Source organism: Hyperoodon ampullatus (genome assembly GCF_949752795.1).
Source record: "Hyperoodon ampullatus genome assembly, chromosome: 8".
NCBI classification, from domain to species: Eukaryota; Metazoa; Chordata; class Mammalia; order Artiodactyla; family Ziphiidae; genus Hyperoodon; species Hyperoodon ampullatus.
The window spans coordinates 72,860,086-72,881,132 of record NC_136921.1 but is presented as its reverse complement, the minus strand read 5'-3'; the positions used below and the strand labels follow the sequence as shown (position 1 = coordinate 72,881,132).

The window sequence follows — 21,047 nt, the reverse complement described above, 5'->3', positions numbered from 1 at the left end:
TATGAGGCAGACAACCTTGGCTTAACAAATAATCCAGCGTTATCACTATTGTTATGACTGTGGGAAGGGCTACTGAAAGGAGCATCCAGCTCTCCACCACAGATGGGGGTTCCTTCACCTGAATCCCCTTAATAAAGCCTCTTTAAATAAATCACTTGATAAAAGACAATCTCTACACACCTCACACCCACCCCAACAAAATCAGCTGATACATGTTTATACAAAAAGAAAATAATTCTTTTGTGCTTGGAATAAATTTTGAATCACACTCACACCTCCCCCCACCCCCCATTTCTTCTCTCCTTTTCTGAAATCAGGTAAAGAAGCTGTACAGGTTTAATTAAGCACTTACACAAAAATGCAGGGGTGCTTTATTCACAGTAAAGACTTGGAACCAGCTCGTTTCCAAGATGAGTCTCTGGGATCGGTGAAGGAGCGTATGTTTTAGAATTAGCAGATTTTAAGCAAAAGCAGATGTGCTCAAAAGAAGAAAAGTGCATTTTTCTTTGTCCTTAAAGGAACTTCACTCATAAAAAAGCATGCAGAAACAAGGCCTCTTTTCAAATACAGCTCTGCCCAGCCCAGTCAGGTTATAAGCCTTATCCCTACTGTAATGGATTCAGGGAGGATACAAGTCATCCTTGTCTTGATTTAACTAGAAAAGGAGAGAGAGAAAGAGAGAGAGCACAAATGTACAGTATCGTGGTACATCACCTCTGATGTTTTAAAGGACAGCTCTTCTATCTATTAAGGGTCACTGGGCTCTAAACAGTGAAGTTATTGTCTTGATAGAAAAACACTAAGTTACAAAGCCACATGCTTCTATTATTAAAAAAGAAAGAAAGGAAGGAAGGAAGGGAGGGAGGGAGGGAGGGAGGGAGGAAGGAAGTAAGAAAGGAAGGAAGAAACCAGTGTAAAAAAAAAAATTCACACCTTAAAAGAAAAAACTTCACAGTGATACCTGGGAGGTCACTTTCTCTGTTTTAGGTTTTCCTTTAGGCAGTGGCAAGTCTAAACTTCATTTAAAAGCAAAATGAGTTAAGGTGCTGTCTTCACTGTTTATTTCAGAGGTAGGGGTAGGGGCTTAGGTGAGTGAACCTCCAGTGTGTATATTATGGCAGACAGGCTCATACCCCACGTGAATGAGGCATAAAAGATATTCTACAATGTTGACATATATAGAAATAATAGCACAAAAGTGTTTATGTACCAGTTTGAAAAATTAAGATCTCGAGTCTGCACAATGAAAACCTGACATTAAATAAAGGGTCACATTTCCTATTTCATACACAACGTGATCTTAAAAAATAAAAAAAGTAGGTAGTTAACTTCACAAGAGGAAGCACAATGAATAAACATTCAGATGACTGGCTAAAATGCCACCAAACTATTGTAAAAGCATACATTGGCCCTTTAAATTCAGTATATTACATATTTACTAAATTCTGGGCAGATTGATTTTTTTTAAACATTTTTATTGGAGTAAAATTGCCTTACAATGGTGTGTTAGTTTCTGCTGTATAACAAAGTGGATCAGTTATACATATACATATATCCCCATATCTCCTCCCTCTTGCATCTCCCTCCCACCTTCCCTACCCCACCCCTCTAGGTGGACACAAAGCACTGAGCTGATCTCCCTGTGCTATGCGGCTGCCTCCCACTAGCTATCTATTTTACATTTGGAAGTATATAGAGAGTGGTATGGGCAGATTGATTTTTTTGTCTTGTTTTGTCTTTCTGTGAGTGTGTATGTGTGTGATGGGGGAATGCGTGTGTGTGTGCTGAGTGTGGTTTTCTCTATTTCTTTCTGTTTGAGAACTTTTCTATTGAGTACAGAAGGAGAAAGGCTTTAAGCAATTAAAATGACCTTGAACACTGCAATTTTGTGGCTTTTTATAAATAATTGTAACTAAAGTTAACTAAAAGCTATTTCTATCCTCTTTTACTATCGGTTTACAAATACTCCCCCAAATGATGCAATAACCTGAGCAAAATAGGTCATGTTTGACAGTGTCACATGCTTCAAGATCTAGGATTTGGGGATTGAAAATGGTGCTATAATATGTGGATATATAAACACAGGTTTTTAATCCTTAAATTCATTACTACTGTAAAGATTTGAGAAATTCAGTCCCATCCCAATGTATCCAACTTGCCACTTAAATGCTGGTTTTAAAGTAAGAAAAGCAAGGATCTTCCTGGCAACTGTAATAGTCAAAGAAAAACCAGCAGTGACTGGGGAAAAAAAAATGAATTGCTGAGATGAAACTATCACTGTAACTCCCAGTAAATGTCAATGCTATCCTTATATCTTGTACCTGTGATTCTGGAAGCTTTCAGAGTTTCTCTGAGATTTGCTCCTATACCAGATCTAAACTTTTTCTTCCTTCTCCAGTTTTGCCAGTCACGCTCTAGATATAAAGTCTGGATGGGGAAGGCAGACAAGCTGGAGGAAGAAGAGGCTGAGGGGTCTCCAGAAACACTATCGTTTTAATAGGTCCTACCCCACTCAACTTCTTTTAAGAACAAATACTATCAACAAGCTTAATGTCCAGAGCTTTGTGCAAATCAGGAAATGTTTCCAGCTTCTTTTGTTCAATTTCTGCCAAAATATTCTGCCTCTAAAACTGACTTAGACTAAATGAATAAACAAACAAAAAGGGAGCATGTCCAGTCTAACAGGTCACAAAATAAATGCAAAACATTAAACCAGTGTGCATTGAAAATGAGAGAAAAAAAAAGATAAAATACACTTTTAAGAAGCTAGATTGAATGGCAAATACAAATAAAGGGTATACATTGACATCCTAAAGCTTTGGAATGTTTCCCAGTGTTAAAACAAGGCAGCTATCCATATCCACTATTTTAGAGCGGTGTAAGTCATCTCTGGTTTGGTACATGATGATTTGTTGTTCCTATGTTTGTTGGCTGTGGACTTACTGCTCAGACTCACAGTCCTCCACAACTTCGGTCCACGGGGATGGGAACTCTTCCGTCGAGGTTCTCTTCTGCAGTTTTCATGAGTATAGCAAGCCGGCTTCCAGACACCCTTCCTTTTTGAACAGCACTCATCAGCTTAAAGAGAAAATAGGCAACAGATTCAGAAGGCCAACCAGCTTCCTCCCTTCTCCATGGCATTTTAATGGTTACCTTTGCAGCAGGCAGGGGTAATTAAGTGCCCCCGTCGAAAACCGCAGCAGGTACTACAGCTCACTTAAGAGTACAATTTTCAAACATTTCCAAAAGGGGGAAAGGGGCAGGTATTTTGCCACGGCTGCAAAAACTACACCTATCTGGCAAATCAGCCTGCCTTTAAATGCAAATCGAATGCATCACTTTTTGCCTCTTAATGTGCTCAGAGCATATATTTTTTGGAGTAACTCAAATATTGAATCTTTAATTCCATTTTAAAATCTTAAAAGGGAATCTCAGGGATTGAACAAAGACAAACCGTGACCTATATTTAACTACTCTTTTTTTAGTGTTACTGTACTTGACAACTTCAAGTCCCCCAAATCCAAATTCCTTAAAGACTTTTTAAAGTAATTTACATTTAAGTCCTTGAAAATGGACCCAGAGATCTACCTTAAGAATTAAAAGCACTCCACAGCCCAGATTTTAGTTAATTCATTTTTATCCAGTGGATAAAATCAGAATTAGTCTTGAAATTACATGCAGTCAGCAGGCAAACGCCTTTAATCTGGAAGGCACTGTGCAATTATCAGCATGGGGATTTTTTTTTTCCTATTCAAGTTGATGTGGTTTTTACTATTTTCTTGATCTCACTTCCTCAATCTTTCTTATCTGTTTGTTTTTTAAAGAACTGATTTAGTCATTCATCAGAAATATATATATCTGTAAATCCTCAAAATATTTTTAGGGTTATAGATTTTAGCCTAAAGAAATACATTTCTTAAAAAAGACTCTGAATAAGGGTCAGAGGCATCTGCCAAGGGGCTGGATCAGAATTTCATGACCTTATTAAAAGCTGTTTCACAAGCTATTGCTTATTAGAGATGGACTCCTACATGCAGAAGTGTCATTAGAGCCCAAACCTAAAAATAAAGTCATGTAACCATACAGTATCTATAGAGATCCTTCCATGAGGATTATTAAAAAAAAGTCTATATTCAAAATGGTGTTTAATGGGATAAACATGGGCTCTTAATCTTCAGGGAAGGAAAATATTTTATGAAAAATAAAATAAAACCCTGAAAACATACTTTGCATCTGATGAATGGTGTAACAAAGAATGCTGACATCTACAGATGGAACAATTGATTGTTTATCGTCTTGCCTCTGATTCCATAACGACTTTCAAAGTTTATCAGCGCTAACAAAACTGAGAGAGCTGGAGTTTTTTTTCTTTATCCATAAACATTGTATGATGTACCAACCTTTAAAAACTCAAAGTCTTCTTCAAACATTACATGTATCTTGAAACCATATTACGAGAAAAAAATAGTATTTGGGTGTGAATATATCTCATAAGAAATATTGTCAGCGTTTTTAAGTTGAAAATTACACTGTGTATTTGTACTTAGTAGAAGCATGAATAGTCTCTTTCATTTAGAATTGGACAAGAAATACTCAGTTATTAAAAAAGACTCTACAAGAAAGCCTGCAGATGGTTTAAATTATTTTCTACGTGTTTAACTCTATTGCACTCAAGAAAATTACTTAACACCCAAACCACATAGCATATCCATAAAATTAGACTCACTGTTTCTAAGACCCCAGGTCCTTGAACCCTAAATGCTGTTGTTTATTTACAACGTATATGAAATGAAGCATTAACTATTTATCTGAAGAAAAGTTTTCTAAACTCCTGAGACAGAAAAAAAAATTTTCTCACAGAAAAAAACAGACAAAAAATGTATGAAATGGTTTCTAATTCCCAAGCATACGTTTTAAACTCAATTTCAAATGTCCACTTAGTTAAACAGTAAGCTAAAGAACTAAACATTCTTTTTTGTAATGCTGGACACAACCTGTGAAAATTTTCTGCATTTAGATTCAACAATGCTCTTATCTGCAGCTCATCTCCAGAGAGACAATTACCATTTCCTTTGCCTTGATCTTGTTTGTTTAACTTGACACAGTGAAGAAAGGGCTGACATTGACCAAAATCCCCAGCATTAATTTATTTCATGTTCAGCATTCATCATTGCCATGGTGCAAGCAAGACCTGGCATTCATTTGAAATACCTGCCCAAGAAGCAGTACAGAAAAACCCTGGCTGCTTGGAAACCAATACATTCTTCGTAAGAGCAGAGTCCTATGGACAGTTACAAATAATGTATGGGTTTGTTGACTTTCTTTCTTTTAAGGAACTTTTAGGAATGATGTGTAGCATCCAGTAGGAAGTTAAAGTAACAAAATTTTCTTCCTTCCTGGTTATGATTAAACAACTGAGCCTTGAGTAAGTGGAAAATTAGAAATAGAAATGCTTGAATTACATGGTCTTGACCCAGGAATATAGGTTTCCTTTCTTTTGCTCTTCAGGTTCGTTCTAATGTAAGAATATAATCATTGCACGTTGGGTTCTCAAGTGAATATGATTCTCAAATGAATACAACTCTGATTTATTTAAACTTCCTCGATTAAAAATATACTTTCCACATTAGAAGTAAAGAAGGGTCCGGTGGTGGTATCCCACGGCATACTCTTTTTTTTTTTTTTTTTTTTTTTGCGGTACGCGGCCCTCTCACTGTTGTGGCCTCTCTGGTTGCGGAGCACAGGCTCCGGACGTGCAGGCTCAGCGGCCACGGCTCACGGGCCCAGCCGCTCCCCGGCATGTGGGATCCTCCTGGACCGGGGCACGAACCCGTGTCCCCTGCATCGGCAGGCGGACCCTCAACCACTGCACCACCAGGGAATCCCACGAGGCATACTCTTTATAAAGCACACTTCTGATTTAGTCCTTTAAGCCATAATTAACTTAGATTTAATCTAAATTGCCCAGCGCAACAGAATGTGTCTTATAAAAAGCAAAAGAACATGCACCACGTAAAGCCTTATCCTTAAGGGCAGACATATCAACCTTTGCTGGCTTCAAGCTTTCTTCTTTTTCAGAATGAGGTGACAACTGTGTGGACTTCAAAATCCATTCCTGAATATAAATTGATGACCAATAGATAAAAAGAAAATACACTTGTTTCCTTTCACTACAACTCACCTGCAAAAATTCATGGAGTTCAACCTGTCCATTTTTATTCAGATCTACTTCATTCAGAATTTCATGTAGTGTATTTTCATCCATTTGGACACTGATACTCTAAGTAAAAGGAAAGCACAAAATAATGAAGTTTCATTAGAAATTATGCATATCACTTTATCAATGTTACCAGCCTTTCAAAAATTCAGAGAGAAATATTACTTATAGAAAGCACTAGATGAGAAAAAAATTATCTAGTATAATCTTTACATTCTTCTGCTATCAAAGATGTTGAACCAAAAAAAAAATATTACCTCTAATACACGCTGAACATCAACAATGGTAATAAAACCTTTTTGGTCTGCATCAAACTTGTGAAATCTCTTCTTGTACCTGGAACACAACATTGAATAATGGAAAAATATACTTAGATAAGTGAAGACAAAGAAAGAGAGATACAGAAACTTATTAGAAGTACCTGTCAATGTCTGAAGGCAGTAGGCTAATTTCAGAGTGATCTGTTAACTGTTCTGATCGAGATTTATAGCCCATTTCATAATACAGAAACTTCCTGGCTGTTTCAAGTTCTTCCTAAAACACAGACACACACAAAGTTCAAAGATTTATGGAAAGAATTATTGATTTTTTTCTTCCTTTTTTTTTTCCACATGGTTTTCTAAAATGAAAGCTCATCTTCATTTTTCTGGCCAGGTCAATTTTTTATTTCCTCCAGTTTTACTGAAGTATAATTTTATTCAATAAAATTCACCTATTTGGGGTATGCAGTTCGATGTATATCCCACCACAATCAAGATATAGAACATTTCTATCCCCCTAAAAAGCTTCCGTATTCCCATTTGCAATTGATTCCTGCCCCTGACCTCTAGCCCCAGGCCACTGATCTGATTTTGTCACCAGAGTTTTGCTTTTTCTAGAATTTCATATGAAAGTGTTCATATAGTTTGTAGTCTTCTGTGTTTGACTACTTTCATATAGCATGAAAATTCTGAGATTCATTCATGTTGTTGCATGTTTTAATATTTTGTTTCTTTTTACTGCTGAATATTCTGCCACAGTATTGACTAGCAAAATCTATGGGAGATTTGGTGACAAAAGAGCAATTAGAAGTGAAGAAGACATCCAGGACTTGAACAACGATTATAATGTGGCATACGGTACCAAGACAGACATCATGGGGTTAACTAATTCTAAAATTTTGTCACTAGGATGCTGGTAGTTGGGTAGAAGTTACAGAGTCAGGAGAAGAAACAAGCTATTCTATTGAATAGTTACTCTTCCTGTTTTCAATGATCTCGGCCACAACTGATACTACCTATTGCTGAGAACACTGTCTTTCTTAGATTTCATCATGCCAGTCTCCAAACTAAGAACTTCCAAAATGACTCTATTGTGCTGTATATTGTTCACAAATAGTCTCTTTCATAAACACACACACACACACTTCTCCCCCCATAATTATACTTCTCAACCCCATTGATGTGAGTCTGGACATGTGATTTACTTTGGCCAATGGCACATGAATGGATATAATATATGCCACTTTTGAGCAAAAGCTTTATACAAAATTGCACAGTTTTGCTTAGCCTCTCTTGCTCCTGTACCATAAGAAGGGCATGAATCAGAGATATCTGAAGCCAGTCTGAAATATGAAGAAGAACCACAGCAGCTAACATGCAGCCTTCAGGTTATATGAGTGAAAAGTAAATGCTTGCTATGTTAGACCAGTGAGCTTCTGAAATTGTTATACAGTATAACATAGAAAATGCTTACGAACACAAGTCTTAAATTCCTCAGACTTCCCCTCAAAGGATCTGACTAAATCAATTTGTAGACCCAAATTCTGGCCTGTAGAATAGTGCCAGTGCAAAATGAAACAAGGAAAATAAAACAATAGCACATACTCTTGCAGGAAATGTGTTTATATTTCTTTGTTTATGTCAGTGACGAGTCCCTTTGCTCCTTTTTCTTTGGAAGATAAATTTTTTTCTGAGATTACTCCCTTCCTACTTTCCTTTCTCTTAGGAGACATATATATTTTAAAACATAAATATATATATATTATATATATATATATAATATATATATATTAGCTGAGAGAACTTTTTCGCATTTCTAACTTTTCATTTTGCTATGTAAGAACATTAGGAATTTTATTTTATTATATATGTTTATTATATATTTTTTATTATGTATAACATAAAATATTTATTTTATTACACACACATATACATGATTTATAAGGTATACATAAAACTTGCCTTTGAAGTCACCAAGGGCATTCTTCACTGGCAGATTACTCTCTTCACACAGGAAAATCCAATAGTTATAAATAAAACTATTCTTCTATTGCACCAATTTTGCCCAGTCATTTTCTATAAAACTGGTTCAACGTTTATCTCCTTGGAAGTGGCATCTCTGATACGTCCCTCCAAGAACAAGCTCTTCCTCGAGTCATGTCCCTTTATTACCTATGTAATTTATCCATACTCCATATCAAGCAAGGAATCATGGAATTTAAAGCTGAAAGGGCTTTTTTCCCTAGAAGTCATCCAAAGTACCTCCCTAACCCCACATTTCCTTTACAATGTTCCAAAAATAGAAGCATGAGGTCTCCATGTAAAGAAGAGCTCTAGCAATAGGGAGGTAACTCAGTTCCACTGAAAGCAGCCCATAAAGGGAAGACTCCAACTGCTAAAAATATTTATGCTGAGATTAAATCAATCTCTGCAATTCTTAGAATTTGTTTGGGATCAGTGCAACTTTCTTACAGTAATTTTTGTTCGTTTGTTTGTTTTTAAGTTGGGAGGGGTTGTTTTCAATGAAATTCCATGGAAGGAAAGTGAGAGTTTATTTTTTTTTAATTTTATTGAAGTATAGTTGATTTACAATGTTGTGTTAATTTCTTCTGTACAGCAAAGTGACTCTGTTATACATATATATATATATATATATATATATATATATATATTTTTTTTTTGTAGAGTAGGATCCAAGCTTTATCTTCAAGATACAGTATGTACATATATAAATATGTGGAAATGCAATGTAAGGACATGCAAAATGGTGGGGTAATACACAGTTTGTAATTTCTTATCTTTTTTTTAATATTTGAATTTTATTTATTTTTTATACAGCAGGTTCTTATTAGTTATCTATTTTATACATATTAGTGTATATATGTCAATCCCAATCTCCCAATTCATCCCACCACCACCCCCTCCCCTTATAGTAATGTTTTATAAAGTCTAAGTTTTTTTTCCCTGTATCACACCACAACAAATATCTAAGGATAGAGCTTTCCTCTTTAAGAATTTTCTTTAAGGAACTACTCTCCTGCATGAGACATGATTTTAAATCCCATCATCATGCTGAATAATCTCTCCCAAACCACAACTAGTCTGTCATATAATAAAATGATCAGAACACAACATAATACTCCAGCAGAGATCTGGCAAGTACCTAGAAAGAAGTAACTATCAGCTTCATCAATCTAGAGATATGATTTCTATTAGGCAGCCTAAGACTGTAATTGCATTTGGGGGCAGCCATGATCCACTGTTACCTGCTGTGCATTCACAGTTAACGAAAATCATATTTCTTTTTTGCATGTGCTACTGTTAAAGTCTTGTCAAATCTATCATGAATGGATGGAGTTGTTTTTCTACCTAATGCAAGGTTTGCCATTTATGTCTATTAAATTATACCTAATGTAATCTCACCCATTGCTTCAAGTTGTCACCAAACATTCACTCTCCCTCCAGTTCCTTACAGGTACACCAAAGACGCATGCCATCAATGTCGTAATCTAGGCACTTGAACCACAGTAGACTAGGTCAAGACCAAAGACAGAATCCTCATGACCTGCAATCAAAGACCTCTTCTGAGGACAGTGATCATCTGACTGGTTACAAATCCACCAATTTTAGAAGATATCACATGGGGCTTCATAAAATGCTTCATGGAATCCAAATGCATTATGTCTATAACATTTCCTCAATCTAACAAACTTGTTGCTCTTTCTGAAAACAAATATGTCTGAAATGATTTCTTACTACCTTCCAGTGATCACTACCTTCTTGCTAAATGCTGATAAAACAAACTTAAAATGCCATAACCTAGAAAACTGCCCAAGACCAATGCCAAGACCACTAAGTTATAGGTTACAAACTATATTTCCCCCCCTTCTCCCTTTTTGGAATGCGGTACTACATTTGCCTACCTTCTGTCTTCTGGTGCTCTTCCTATTTGCCATATTGCCATAATATTTTAAAGCTCAACAGTACTTAAATAAATCCCATCTGCAAATTCTCTGAGTACCCTGAAGTATAACATTTCTGGGTTGGCATAGAAACTCATTTAGAGCAGCCTCCTATTTGAATGTCTATTTCCTCTTACCAATATTTATTTTGCTCTTCTCACAATGAAAATCATTCTCCTTGACAAAAGAGGAAAAAAAGAAAAATAAATTGGTATTAAACTATGAGTTGAAAGGTTCTCTCCCTTCTCCAGCAGTCAAGGATTTGGTGCTAGTCACCTTGAGCAACGACCTAGGTTAGGCCTTACTTGCATTCTTTTCCATTTTTAACAGTTATTTTTGGTGTTTTTAGCATTTTTGCCAACACTCAGCCAATTCCTGACACTGTTCATACACATCCTTATTAGTCCTGGATACCCTTTCATTGTTGAGTACGTATCTTCCATCTGTTTGATATTTGGTGCTTATTAGCTTGCTTTGTCCATAGTCACTCCATTTCTTCACTTGCTTCCCCTTTATTCTCCTTGCTGGAATCAATTTTGAAATAATTTCTTTTTGTGAGATACCCTCAATCTACTCGAGTGATCTTCTCTTTAAAGTCTCTCAATGAAATGCATGTTTTGTCTGAAGGTTATAATGTCTACCTTACCAAATAATACGGCAGCATTTCCCAAAATACATCCTAAAGCAATATTAGTTTCCCTTTCTACCAGCCCTTCCAACAAGTGAGAGTTGGGTCCGTCTCCAAATAAATTGCCTTTTGGAAACTGACAATGCACATAAGCATTTTAAAGGCACCAAATTATCTGCATTAAAGAAAATGGTTTCATTTGTTTAACTCAGAATTTCCCAAACTCTTTTGACCATGTAGCCATCTTTTCACTGATGTTATATATTGATATTTATTTATAATTATGTATTAATTTATATAATTGTGTAAAACACAACCTGACAATGACACATTCTCTAAATGTCTTCACCAACTCCTCTGTCAGTCCCCAAGTCCCCTAGACAACACCTTCCTCCCTAACCATTTCTTCCAAGTTGGCTGCCTTTGGTCTTGAGTAACAGTTCTCTAAATCTTTCTATAAATTTTGGAAAATATACACACATTTCTGAGGTATATATGTGTTGTAACCACTCAATTAAATTTGAAGATCCCTGAAACTATGAGCTATTTATTATTCCTCTAAAATATTTGGTATAATGCTCAGTAGACAAGTCACTCATTAAGTACTGACTGGTAAAAACAACCACAATTCATCTACAGAGAGTTATTTATCACCTTGTTCCTCTTTCACTTTTGCAGGTTAAGTAATCCCAATGCTTTTAACCTTTTCTCAGAAGTCCAGCTTTCTAACCTTTAATTCTTTTTTCCCTCTCCTTGGTTCTCTCTAGACTGTCCACAGTTCTCATTAATACTCCTATGTCTCAGATACTGAGTAATAACTTTAGGTCTTTTATTTCTGTTATTTTGTTTGTTAAGGGGGATGGGAGACTATTTCTGAGTACATAAATCTGCTCATAAAATCTAAACTGAAGTTAAATCTAGTTTCCTCGGGAGGGCTGAACACAAGCAGTTTACAGAATTTTCTTCCTCCTTCTTACCTCCTACAGCCTGAATTCCTGGCACAAAGTACCTTCCTGCACATTCAGATCATTTCAACCATAATTTTTACAGGAACACATTATCGCCAGTCCTTCTATATGGTAAAAATGATTGGCAGTAGCACAAGAGTAAGTTTCATTCTTGTGTTGCCTCAGTATATAGCTTTATTTATTTATTTATTTATTTATTTTTTGAATTTTATTTATACAGCAGGTTCTTATTAGTTACCTACTTTATACATATTAGTGTATGTATGTCAATCCCAGTCTCCCAATTCATCCACCACCACCACTCCCCAGTATATAGCTTTAATTGGCCAAACCAAAACTTAAAACAGGAAGAGCTATAAACCAGTCCGGCCAATGCAGAGGCAACAGGGCAGGGTGGGAAAAGGGTATGCTCTGGGATCAGAACACCTGGTTTCAATCCCAGTTCCACAACCTACTAGTTGTATGAACTCTCACGGGGACTTTCTCCCTAAGCCTGTTTCCTCAACTATAAAATGAGGGTAAAGGTTATGCTTGACAGTGTTGTGATAGGATTGAGGAACTCTTTTCAAACAGTGATTTCTACCATCAGTACACTACATACATGGCATTAGAATTACAGGAGGAGAAAATTTTAAATGTAGGGCCATGGTTTCACCCCTGAAGACTCTGATAGTCAAGCCTTCAAATCTGCCTTTTTCCCTACCATTCCCAGGTGACAAATATGTAACCATCTTCAGGCATCTCCACCACATTGAAAACGCTTTAAGGACAAGACCTATGCCTGGTCCTTCCTTACACCTTCAGCATGTGACATACATGCTCAATAATGTTCATTCACTCATTCAATACACATTATTTAGGGCCTTTTATATGCCAGGCTCTGAGGGTACAGAAAAAAACAGATCACATCCCTTCCTTTGGGAAGCTTACTTCCGGGAGGTGAGGCTGACAGTAAATAAACTAAATGCATGGTATGTCAAGTGAGTATTGATGCTAAAGAGAAAAATGAAGGAGTAGAAGATGCCATTCGGATTGGGGGCTACTCTTTTATTCAGTCCAGTGAAGAGAGACCTCCCTGGAGTGGAGACCAGGAGGAGGTGAGGGAGTAGGCCATGAGGACATCTAGGGAAGAGCATTCCAGGGAGAGGGATCAGTAGGGCTTGAATAAAGAAAAGCAACTCAACCTGTGGGTTGGAGAGAGTGAATAAATGGGAAGAAAAATGAGGGGGATCAGAAAGGTGGTGGCCAGATTACAGAGGGCTCCTGTTATAATGATCCATGTAAGAGATGCTGATAGCCTGAATCAGGGTGACAGCAGTTAAGAAAGGGTTGAACTCTAGCCATTCTTTGAAGACAAGTATGATGAGGTTTGCTGATGGGCTTATTAGATCAAGTATGAAAATAAGATTTAGGCCCAAGCAACCAAAGAGTGGAATAAGTATTTACGACACGGAGAGGTCAGTAATGGCAGTAGTTTGAGGAAGGCAGGAGGAGATCTGAGAGAGATGGTGCTGTGGACTGAGTTGTATCCCCCTAAATTCATATGTTGACAGCCTAACCTCCCACGTGATAGGATTCGGAGATGGGGCTTTGGGGAGGTAACTAGCTTTAGATAAACCTCATTGGGATTAGCACCCTCAGCAAGAGCTCTCTCTGGCTCTCTGTGTCCCCCAGAAGGCATCTGTTTCAAAGCCAGGAGGAAGGCTCTCGCCAGAACCCAGCCATCTCACCTGGCACTCTGATCTCAGATTTCCAGCCTCCAGAACTGCGAGAAATAAATGTCTGTTATATGAGCCACCCAGCCTGTGGTATCCTGTTATAGCAGCTTGAGTAGACTAAGACAGGTGGTGTTCAGGAAGGAGGGAGGAATCAGCTGTGTCAAGGCCACTAACTGGTTGAGTAAAAGGATAACGAGAGCTGACAAGCACTCATGTTGAGCAACATGAAGGTGCCTGGGGAGTGTGACCAGAGCCACTACAGCAAAATGGCCACGAAAGAGCCTACATGGAATGGGTTCAAGAAAGACTTGGGGGGGGGGCAGGAACTAAACCAATGAACACAGAGTATTTTCTGAATAAATACATGAAAATGCCTCTGCACATCACAGTAGTTTGGTTTAATTAAAAATCATGACAGTCTTCTGTTTATTACAAGGAGCCCAGGGTTGTATAGGTGGGCATCTGAGTATCGCTGGCTTTCTTTTTTTAATTTGGATATAAATATACAATTTCAAATGATACAAATCAATAAGCATTTGGTGGTCAGGCCATAAAACCACAATTTCCTACCAAAGGCAACCTTGCAGGAGTGTGAATTTCACTGTAGAATACATTCTAAGAATGTTTTCAATGAAAACCAGAAAAGGTTCTACCCACAATTGTTATCATCTTACTTTTTCAGGAATTACGACCACAAATTTGAGAACATTTTTCTATAAGGGATTTTCCAAAAACAACCAGGAAGAATATTCGGTTATAAGGATATTTGTTACAAGAATTTGTTAAAACAAGGTATTTGTTACAAGAATATCTTTCCAGTTTCCTAAGGCCTAGCAATATTAAACACACACACACAGGAACTGGCAGGCAATCTAAAGTCACCATCAAAAACTATGCTAGCCTCCACTAACAGATTAAGACATTGCATGTCTATAATGGAAACTGGTTTTAAAGACTTCTATACAATACCTCTTTTTTGGAATCACCCCAGCTCAGTTCTCTGCCCATCAGTTCAACAATCCTGGGTAGGGCCTCCTCTGCTGCCTGGACATTTAGAAAGGCCAGGCGAGTACGACGTGAAATCATATCCACTGCAGTGCAGGCATACTCCTTAATCCCATATTTCACCTGAGTTTGAATTAAAGTAAAATTATTAATTTAGGCCTTTTTTAAAAAGGGGGAATAAAGCTTCACTTAAAATTCATGCTTAGGAGGGGCTTCCCTGGTGGCGCAGTGGTTGAGAGTCCGCCTGCCGATGCAGGGGACACGGGTTCGTGCCCCGGTCCGGGAAGATCCCACATGCCGCGGAGCAGCTAGGCCCGTGAGCCATGGCCGCTGAGCCTGCGCGTCCAGAGCCTGTGCTCCGCAACGGGAGAGGTCACAACAGTGAGAGGCCCGCGTACCAAAAAAAAAAAAAAAAAAAATTCATGCTTAGGAAAAGTGACCTTTTTCTTTACATACTCTGGTTCTTTAGAAGGCATGATACATAGTGACATCATACAAGTTCCCCATCTGCCTGCCAAAGAAGATTTGGAAACTGGGACAGTTTGGGTAAGAGTTATTAATGCCTTCTCCTTGAATAGAACCTGGTGCAAACATGTAAATTGCATCACTTTTCATTTACCATCTATAGTAATCACCTCGTTGTTCATACATGACACGGATGTTAATTTACATAGCTGATTAGGGAGGAGATATGGGGATATACGTATGCATATAGCTGATTCACTTTGTTATACAGCAGAAACTAACACAACACTGTAAAGCAATTATAGTCCAATAAAGATATTAAAAAAAAGTTATGGTCTCATCTCTTTTGGCTATCCAAAGTTTTCTGTCTCAGAGTAATCAGATGACAGAAGTCTTGCCTTCAATCAACAACAAAATGCTTACTTGACACCCATGTTTTTAAAGTGTAGTGAATTATAAATGAATATAAAGTGTCAAGTCAAGATACGGCATCAGGCAGTGCGTAAGTGGTACAAACTTGAGGAGCTACAAGTTCTTAAAAGGGGCAAACAACTGTGAATCAGTAAGATTTGAGATAGCTCCATGGAGGAGAAAGAAATCCATATTTTCTATTATTATGTTACCACTATCAATATCACTTCAGAGTTGAAATTAAAATTTTGCAAATGAAAGGAACTGTACTGGGCAGACGTTTTACTCCAGGTTTTAGCTGATGTATGCACATGAAAACTTAGCTATATATTATTTCTAAAGAGGATGAAAAGTGAACAGATGAAAGGTATCCCCTGGCACACAGGAAATGGCCACTCACGTACCTCTGCTTCAATGTATGGAAATTCTGACACAAGACGCACCCCAACAATGGGCCACCGCTTTCCCGTCACACTCGCCATTTTGGCCACCTCAAAAGCCTTGTCACCATAGGTGGCAGCAAGATGTTGGGCCACCTAAGGAAACAAAACTGCATCAGGCAGGTCCTCTGAATATCAACAGCTTCTAGGTACAAAGCAAAACAATGTACATGCTTATCTTGTCAGTTTTGTTTTTTTTTTACAGCCTGTAACTAAAAATCCTAGGAGAGTGTTAGATTTTGATTTCGTGGGAGGAAAATACTTTGGCTCCAAATGCTTAGGCCAGCACTAATGCTACTACACATGTATTACTGTATCAGTGACTGATGAAGTTTCAGCTTCATTCTGCTCCAGATATCACATCTGAAGAACAGCCTTCCTTATGCTCGAGACAGAAAGAATTTGGGAGGTCCTGTCTGCTAGGAACAAGCCAAACAAACTCCAGATTCTAAAACAGAAACCAAAACGTGCATTGCTTTTTAGGTGACTAAAGCACCTAAAAAGTGCTTTTTCCCATTAGTTCACTCCCACAGTACACAGACAGAAAAAAACCCAGCAACAGGAAACTCGAAATCATGGAGGCCACATGGTTGCCGATTCTGTTACTGGCAATAGTGAGATTAGCTCAAGAGTAAGATGATGTAGCAATGCATGCCCACCTCACTTTCAAGTCCATAATCCTGGACAAGCCTGATGTAGAGTGTAGGGCTCCAATCTTTGCCCCCTTGAAGGAAAAGCCCAACTGTTCTACTTGGTCCTGCTTTCAAATTGTGGGCCTTGACTGCAGCATTTATGGCATCTTCTGCCATAGATCGATAGGTTGTCCACTTTCCACCTACAAATACATTGATAAATAATTCATTAGGTTACCACCCCTTGTTTTTCTTATAATTAACCATTTATCAACTTATTAATAACAAAATTCACCTGTTGTTTATAACAAATGTGGCAAAGCAATGCATAAGATTTTACTCAGAATCATTAAAAAAAAAAAAAAGTCCCTGTTCTTTAACATTAAAAGGGATTCTGGTATGAGAATTTAACTCAAGCTGCTTTAGATATAAAGCACACCCAAACAACAAGGTAATATGCCATACCTGCTATAGTGATGAGGCCACTCTCACTGATATCCACGACGTGATTTCGGGAGATGGACTGTGTATCTGCAGACTTGGGATCTGTAACAAGGGGGCGAATACCGCTCCATGCTGCCAGGACATCCCCTCTTCTTACTGGGAAGGATCAATGCCAAGGGTTAAGAGGATTACTCAAAGACGTCTCAACAAAACTAAAATGATTAGAAAGCAGAAAAGAGTTCAGTAAAAGGAACATATGAATATGAACTTTTAAAAAGAGGGAGTATCCTTAAATATAAGAACTAAATGAGTGGGTAAGTTACAAGAAAAACTCAAAGAATTGTTTTGTTACAAAGATAACCTGGAGGAAAAAAGTAAAAAACTGGAAAATCACTGACATGGGTCCCAAAGAGGAAACAAAAGAAACAAATGTTAGCAACCCTCAGCTGGGACAATCTGCAGTAGTTAGAAAGAACAACAACAAAGCAGAAACAAAATAAAAACAAACCAAAAGAGGGCCTCCCCGGTGGCGCAGTGGTTGACAGTCCGCCTGCCGATGCAGGGGACACGGGTTCGTGCCCCAGTCTGGGAGGATCCCACATGCCGTGGAGCGGCTGGGCCCGTAAGCCATGGCCACTGAGCCTGCGCGTCCGGAGCCTGTGCTCCGCAACGGAAGAGGCCACAACAGTGAGAGGCCTGCGTACCGCAAAAAAAAAAAAAAACCAAAAGACATGACTTGTTACATTTCCCCCTAGAGTATATCTTGCTATCTCTACTCAGGGAAGACAAAGATACTTATTAGGAGCAGAGGGCAGTCAGGATTTCAGATCCCACTCACCCCTTGGTCCTGTGTTCTTGTACAGCGAACCTCCTATACATTTAGACACAGCAGACGCTGAAAAGTACTTAAATATATATCTAGCGAAATCTTGTGTAAAGAGTCACAAAGACTCTTTGATGTGACTGGTATATTGGACTAGTCAAAAAAAGAAAAGAAAAGAAAAAAAAAAAAGCACCTAAAAAGTACAGGGGAAAGATCCTAAAAACAAGTATTACTGCATGACAATCTCTCCATCTTGATCTCAAACGAAAAGAAATTTCTGGTAAAGATAACTTCAACTAAGGTAATCTGACATATTTTAGCTCAGCTCCTTAAGGACCACACTCTAAACCTGACTATAATCCGAAAGAAGAGGTACCCATACACCTCTATGGGGGTGTTTAATCAAACCCATATCCCAACACTGAATCTGAAACAAAGGGAGAGTAAACCTCATAAACTGGTGCAGAAAGCCTAAGGCTTGCAGTCTTGTTAACTGGTAACTCAATGTAGGGATTCCATCCCTAGATCTGCCCCTTTGAAGGTTGCATCCTCTTCAGTATGTTTAATTCTGACGGCCTCCATGCAATGGGGGTTAATTCTTGCTCCATACAATTCCACAAAAGTCTTGTAAAACCTCAACATAGATCATGCAATATTTTAATCTTTACAAAAAGCTTAACTAGGAAATTACCACTATTTTCCATTAGAGTTCAAATTGCCCTCAGAGTCAAAAATAAAACTTAGCCAACCACTTAGAACGTCACTGTGGTCACTGCAAAGTCTGCGGAGTGTGTTCTCTGAAATTCCTTAGGTAGCCACACTGATCAGGAATTTGGTTTCAGTTCTTACAGCCTTCTGACTGATCTTAAAATTATTCTGTGGAAAACTAGACTTTCTAAATTTAAAGCACATGCAAATAATCTTTGTGGCAAATGCTTTACCTTTTCTGGTATAACAGGCAGAAAAATACATCTATGAAACTGTACTGTCTGAAACAAAAAGACCAAACTAAAACACTTGAGTTTTTCATTCATGGAGGAAAATTACATAAAACATTATGTATACTGATACCATTTTTAGTCCTTACTTTTGAAATTGATACTCAAAAAAAGAAAAGAAAACACTAACAGGAAGAGTTCATAACATGTCAGGAACCTTAATTTATTTTGCCTGATATCTTAGCATTCAGCTTTTTAGCCTGAGAATTATATCAGATGAATATTGGGATTATATTTATTTAAAAAGATTCATTTAAGGATAATCAAATTTTAAATCATATTTCAAGTATGAATCAGGCTTTATAGCCTGCAGCATTTTTATGTTATTAGGCTAAAGTGTGGTTGGATCAGGTGATCTATCATCTATCAGTTTTCTCCCGACCTTGAGATTTAATGATTTTTATGGATTATTCAAAATGCCATTTGCTGCTGAAGAATAAAAGCACTTTTTACCTCTCTACCATCCAAATTAAGTAATGACCAGTCAGGGCTATGGTATAACCTAGGCCCACAGGGCACAGCATAGCTAAACACATGAAACATGAATTCTAACCTCTTGTAGAAAAGACAGCAACAAACTAAACTAACAGGTTTCTCTCTTTATTACTTATTCACACACACTGGAAACCTTGTGCCCTGTTAAACAAACTCTTACTAAAATTCTCTTTAGAAAGAGATTCAAAAGCAGTGGACAGATAGCATAGAGAACCTTCCAAAATTGCCAGGAACTGCTGCAGCCATATTGTAACCATGGGGGAAACAACCATAGCATGAAGCCTACCTGGGGGGTGGTGGAGTGAAGAGAAATAAGGGCCCTTCGCTAAAGACATTGCTCAATCACTAAATTAATCACCTCTTGAGGCTTCTTATATCTGGAGATCTTCTTTTACATGATAATACATTATTTATTTTATAATAACAAAAAACAAAAAATACAAATTCAATGACTCTAATAAATTGAGTGCTTCTCTAAATGTCTACGTAAATACCTCTAGCTTCTGTAGAGCAGCACTGTTCCGTAGACTTTTCTGCAGTGATGGAAATGTTCTGTATCTAAACTGTCTGATTCACTAGCCACTAGCTGCATGAGGCTATTAAGCACTTGAAATGTGGTCCATGCAACTGAGAAACTGAATTTCAAATTTTATTTCATTTTAACTAAATTTAAATAGCCACATGATATGCACATGTACAGGCTATAATATTGCATAAGGCAGTTCTAGAGTAAAACCACCAAGTGGTAGATCTCAGACTTGTCCTGGTTGATCATCAAGCTGGGTATTTCCCCCATGGCCACCTTGCCCATGTCTTCAATGGAGCATCCTTTCAGTGAAATTTGACAGTGGGAATATAATCTGCTGTAATAGTATGAGACACCCCACCTCAAAATACTTTATGGTCATAACATGTTCCATATTTACCATTTCAAAGTATCCTCCTCTCCTACTAATCTCATCAATTCAAAGAAATGAAAATATTTGTACTAAATTAGGTACTCCTACCCTCAAGTTCTTACCCAGAAATCGGTTCTATCATTTAGGTTGTAGCCAAGAGTAGACAGTGAACATCACCTACTTTAACTCTCCATGGTATAACATGTGAAGAAAATAACTCAACTCAAGGATTTGATGCTTCAGAGCTCAAAGATTCATCTTGATTTTCCTGGTCCTCATACCGTCAGGATAGCTAAACAAGATGGCATTACTGCTGCATTTTCCTCACCATGTTGAAAGTCTTTGGCAATGTCAATTCTAGTATTTCTCAGTACCTCAAATACTGTATCAAGTAGGAGTCATGTATCGTGATCAATAAATATGAAATGGCATATTAAAACATTCTCTGAATTTTTTATATCAAACAAGAGCTGACATTACAAAATCAAAAGCAATAATATTTTGCCTTCTGAGTCAACATGCTAGACTTTAGGTTTCTAATGACTATATATTTAAACAATTGGATATCCTCTTTTAAAACAACTGAACACTTTAATAAAACAAGATGACAGGAAACAACACTACTATTAAAGTTGAGAAAAATTATCACTTAACACCACTTATGAGAGTGGCTCACCCAGTT

The 21,047-nt window shown here is 37.6% G+C and overlaps 1 protein-coding gene across 1 annotated transcript in view; it reads right to left on the bottom strand.

Moving 5' to 3' along the window:
- Window positions 1-2,952: 2,952 nt before the first annotated feature.
- Window positions 2,953-21,047, bottom strand: part of GPD2 (glycerol-3-phosphate dehydrogenase 2) — a gene marked incomplete at both ends in the record, with an annotated part of 93,749 nt that continues 75,654 nt past the window's right edge. The window contains 8 exons of the mRNA XM_079710357.1: window positions 2,953-3,078; window positions 6,182-6,280; window positions 6,475-6,553; window positions 6,639-6,751; window positions 14,723-14,881; window positions 16,039-16,170; window positions 16,734-16,909; window positions 17,172-17,306. Coding sequence (XP_079566483.1) covers window positions 2,953-3,078; window positions 6,182-6,280; window positions 6,475-6,553; window positions 6,639-6,751; window positions 14,723-14,881; window positions 16,039-16,170; window positions 16,734-16,909; window positions 17,172-17,306 — 1,019 coding nt within the window. The remainder of the gene's footprint in view (window positions 3,079-6,181; window positions 6,281-6,474; window positions 6,554-6,638; window positions 6,752-14,722; window positions 14,882-16,038; window positions 16,171-16,733; window positions 16,910-17,171; window positions 17,307-21,047) is intronic.